Source organism: Montipora capricornis, chromosome 1 (assembly GCF_036669925.1).
Source record: "Montipora capricornis isolate CH-2021 chromosome 1, ASM3666992v2, whole genome shotgun sequence".
NCBI classification, from domain to species: domain Eukaryota; kingdom Metazoa; phylum Cnidaria; class Anthozoa; order Scleractinia; family Acroporidae; genus Montipora; species Montipora capricornis.
This window is the reverse complement of record NC_090883.1, coordinates 23,632,689-23,637,688: the sequence shown is the minus strand read 5'-3', so window position 1 is coordinate 23,637,688 and position 5,000 is coordinate 23,632,689. Positions and strand designations below refer to the sequence as shown.

Here is a 5,000-nt window from a genome sequence, read left to right as displayed (position 1 = left end):
CCGTCTAGAAGCTTCGTGCATATTTAATTAGTATCGCATCACAACAACTAAGCAGTTTTCCGAGTCTACGTATGATGCTGTAGTGTGACTGAGGTCGCGTGTACATTTGGCCGTGTTATCCGAGTGTGACGGAGGTCGAAGTGTAATTTTACAAGCCTAGCGTGTGGCTTGTTGTGGAGTTTTGTGCGGTATTTTCTACGTGCGCTTGGAGTAAATAATCTTGTTGCTGTTCCGACAATCCTGCGTTCTGTTTGGACTGCAAACTATCTGCCACTCACACACAACGAACTCGTAACAGACGACAACGTAAGCATGCAACAGAAAATCCTTCATTCTCTATTTTAACTTTAAAACCGCTCGTATCGATATATTTTTAGGATACTTCGCCCACATTGTAGGACGTGAACGAGACTGAATAATCGCGAAAGACTTGTGATAGAGCCAAGGTATATTTTGAGGGGACGTTTTCGTCGACCTTCGGTCGCATACATCTTAAATTCCCTATTAAATTCCCTAATAAGGTAAGGGCAAAGGTTAGCTTTATTTTTAGCTTCGAGTAAATGCAGCTGTTTTAATCCTCACTTAAGGAACAGTATTTGGGGGAAACTTTATGACGTTAATTGTCTGTATTCCAACACACGAGTGATGTTGAAGTTGGGGAGAAGAGCAAGGAGACACCTCGTGACGCCTATTGAAATCTTCGTGCATCTTTATTTTCGGTCACTCGTCTTGATTCATGAGCTAAAACCCTTTCGAGCCTCCTTAAAACTTGCGCTGCTAAGAACGTAAGTAAATGCAAACGAAGAGGCTATAGCTAGCCTATACTCAGACTTTCAGACGGTATGGTCGATTTCAAGTTCAAGAGTCGTTAAATAATAGCGTTCCCAGATGACACTTAAACACCGGATTTTAAGTACAGATCTGGTCTGTTCGAAGTGCCATGCCGATGGCCGTCGCCTTGAATATTAAGGCTCAGATACCAATCTCACTAAGAAACAATTCTTAAAAACGTCTTTTTGCAAAAGGAAAAGTAAAATTAAAGTGACATTTCCAATGATGATCAATGCAAAAATTATTTTTGAAATGAATGGAAAGCCATTGAAAGAAGTGACATCATGCAGAAATTATGCGTTCAGAAATCGCGTCCCGAAAAGAAAGTAAAGAGCCCGGTCCGAATCCTCTAACTTCTTGGTTTTTGTTATTGAAGCATGCGCGTTCAGGATTCCTGACTCGATCAATCAAGTGTCTGTAACATAACATTCATATTGATCACACTTTCATAAATTCTTAGCAACCTCAAGACACCCACAAGACAACCCTTTAGTGTCTTTTTCAAGTAGAACATCGTGGTACAATGAGAATGACCCGATTTCAAGTTCACTTTTCCGTCATTGCGCCAGAAAAGTTCAAGAGAAAGCGCAAATTATGGCATCTGTAGTGTCTTAGTTCATTTCCAGTATCCCACTTTTGACAGGCTAACAAGAAAGCAAAAGCAAACCTTGTTAGCCATTGTTTTGGATGTATACGTGTATAAAGTAGTAGTGCATTGTTTTGGAAGAGTTCTTTACTTTCAGTTCCCTTGTTAATGTTATCGATACAATCTGTTTCGTCTCCTCGTTTAGCGGTACCGTACTCCTGCGCCTTCGTCTTCTCCAAACGAAGTCCGACACGCTGGTGACCGCCGTACTCTCCCGCGCCGTTTGTTTCCACGTTCCAGGTCACCTCCAAGACGAAGCAGATCTCCACACGCCCAAACCTTGTCCTCTTCAACTGAACTTCCATTGTCTTCACGGAGACACCCGAACTCTCCGAGAAGAAATGCAAACACAGCACGAAGACACTCGAAGTCACCAAGAAGACGTGGTAAGGCCCCTAGAAATCTCTCCAAATCGCCTCGACAAAGCTGTTCGCGGAGGTGGCGTTCAAAATCTCCGAAAAAACCCTCACGTTCTCCTCAACGAGAGTCGAGATCGTCGCTGAAGCCCTTGATATCTGGCGAAGATCAGGAGTCAATTACATGTACGAAAAATCCCAAGTCACCTCCTTTTAGTGACGAGAAAAAGGTGTATTCAGACCAGGAACCGTCATCTGGTGATCAAGGAAGGGAAAGCTTAGAGACAGGTAATGAACGCTGCGCGAATCTTAGAGGCACTAGGGGCGAGAGAGAGAGGAGAAATCTGCAGCCATGTTCAAAATGAACCAGTGGCACGAGTTTCTGCGGGCGCTAGTTTTGTCTTGCCTCTAGTAGCGATTACCCACCCCTCCTCCACTTCCGACCACATACCCATCCGCCTCCTTCCTCTCTTTGCGTTTTGCCTTTTCACGTTATGTCTATTTGTTTTATGCCTTTTCGCGTTGTCTGTTTGCGTTTTGCCTTTCGCGTTATGCCTATTTACGTTATACCTATTTACGTTTTGCCTATTTGCGTTTTTTGCCTTTTCGCGGTTTTCCTATTTGCGTTATGCCTTTTCCCGTGATGTCTATTTGCGTTATGCCTCTTTGCGTTATGCCTTTTCGCGTTATGCCTTTTTGCGTGATGCCTTTTACCACCGAGTATTATTCCTTTTTGCATTTTGAATATCTGCATAATACCTGAAACGGGTGTTTGCCATTCAGCTTCGGATTGATGCATTCACGATTTGGAAATTACAGTACTATATCAATTACAGAGGATTGCATTTTGTCATAGATATACCCAAGGCTGCTGCCTAAGAAAATTTTAAAGGGGCCCTCAGAGCTAAATGCTGAGAACTTAGGAGCCCAACATATGAAGTGAAAGGTGTTGCTGTGAAAAATTAAGGCGCCCAGAGCTATTCTTTGGGAGCCCCAGGCTACCGGGCTCCTGTTAGGCAACAGCCTTGGATATACCTCTTTATTAAGGACGTTCGCGCTAATTGTTTGTGCCCAACGTTTGCTGCACAGATGATGCGACTGTAATATGTCAGCATTACTTCAAACATTATTTAAGATCTTATGGCGACAAGAATGACGGGGAAAAATTTCCAGGTCGGCTAAAGAATGGCACATTTATTTCCAATTCATCGTGAAACGTAAAAGAGAAAGGACTGGGAGGCTGGGGAAAAGGTCGCTAATCGAGTAGTGGTTAAAAGTTTTGAAAACTCGAGGAAGGTTAGTTTTAGTCAGCGACGTTGCGTACATTTATAAATGGGGTTGGTTTTGAAAAATGTTTCTATTACGTTACGAACTTCTTAGTTCAAAATAAATGCATGTCTTTGAAGTTCTTTTCCTTTACTTTCATGAAAATAGAGCCTGCGTAGCAAGCGTTCCTGTTGGACAGAAGAACTTCGAAACGATTTTCCGCAAACTGGCCGCGCGAAAGTTGGGGCAAGAGACAGAGGGAACGCTTGCAAGAAGACTCCCTATTTTTGGAAAAACCCGTTCGCCCACGAACGTGGGCTTCTGATTCGTGCGGCACAGTCACAATTATTGACAGGTGACAAATTTTGGACCAAAATGTTTCTTGTTAGTTCTTTCGTGACAAAGACAATGGCGGAAGATGTGGAATTGTGTGTTGAAGCTGAGCTAATCGGTTCTCGGTTTTACGTTAAAAAGCGAACAAGGACTGTCAATGCACCATCTCTTTAACTGTATAAATGCAATGGCCGTTTTGCCAACAGAATTCAAAAAAAGCTTAATTTTTCGGATGTTTGTCATGATGTGCGGAGTTCGCAATAAAAAAAAAACGAAGGACAGGCTTCTCGAGTGTCATCGTGATTTCTTCATTTCAAAGCATCATACGCGATCAAGTAAGTAGCTGAGGTAAATTCTATGAGAATGACAGCCTGTGATTTAAATGACAATCTGGACTACTCGGACGATATCCATTACTGATCCATCAAGGAAAATTCAGGATTATTTACGCTTCAGTTGAAGCCGCTGTGGACAATTTAGCGTTTCCATAATACTAAAATCAAAAGATTCGTTATTTAACGAAACTTTGGCAGCGCTTATTCTTGACGGAAGTTTGGACTGGACTGAAGAAAGCTTTTCGTTCGCTTGCAAAAGGGTGGGGGGGGGGGGGGGTACTCCCAGAAATATTGGGTAGGGGTGTGCGGCCCGCTTCCCAAACCCTTACCCTATTTATGACCAAAATCTGCGAGTTTCCCTACCCTATTTATGACCTGACCAAAAATTGATACCCAATTTATGACCTGACCCTTAGATCAATACCCTGGTGCAGACCTGTCTTATAATTATTTCCCTTGTTCAGACCAATGTTAAAGGCAATGTTTATCTGCTTTTATTAGGTAGGTTAGATGATAAAGAAGTAGCTTCTAAATAAAAAACGAATTCAAGACTAGAGTGCAAAAATCGATACCCTATTTATGACCAAAACGGCTGAAAAACCCTACCCTTTGGGGCCGCACATACCTATATAGCCCATATAAGGGAGTACCCCCCCCCCCCCCCCCGGCTTTATATTTACGCGAGGTGAATTAATTCTCGGTTTTCACATGACGTCACGACCGCCATGTTGGTGCCCTAAACAAAGAAAAGGCGGCCATGTTTGTGCCCCGACCAAATCCTCCGGGAATTTAACTCTATTATTATGCAAATGCTTCCTTTTGTTTTCGTCGAAAAACATGGCTGTTGATCACGTGAGTGAAAACCAGCAATACAATGCCCGCAAGCTATCAGAATCCATATGTTTCAGGATCAAGGAAATAAACTGCATTCGTCAAATTCTCTGCTTACCTTGCCTAATGTAAGCGTGAGTCCTATGCCAAGATGAAGACAATTACGCAGCTCCCCTGTTAAATCTTCTCTTGTCGTGAAAAGAAAGCGGCTCCTTTTTTCAGTCATGCGATTTTTTAAATTACGTTTACTCGCTATTTCATCTACGATTTCGTGACGATTTGACCAAAAACGTACTGTGGAATATCAAAATAGCGAGGAAGTTTTCCTTTAATTTCCAGATTATATTTAGTACGATTCATTACGTCAACCACTCTTCATGAAGAAATGTCCAGCAAGTCGCA

At 42.5% G+C, this 5,000-nt stretch overlaps 1 protein-coding gene across 1 annotated transcript in view; it reads left to right on the top strand.

The window, feature by feature from the left end:
* The window catches only part of LOC138060541 (peptidyl-prolyl cis-trans isomerase G-like), a 45,428-nt gene that overhangs the window by 13,499 nt on the left and 26,929 nt on the right, over positions 1-5,000 (top strand). The window contains exon 5 of the mRNA XM_068906350.1: positions 1,623-2,121. Coding sequence (XP_068762451.1) covers positions 1,623-2,121 — 499 coding nt within the window. The remainder of the gene's footprint in view (positions 1-1,622; positions 2,122-5,000) is intronic.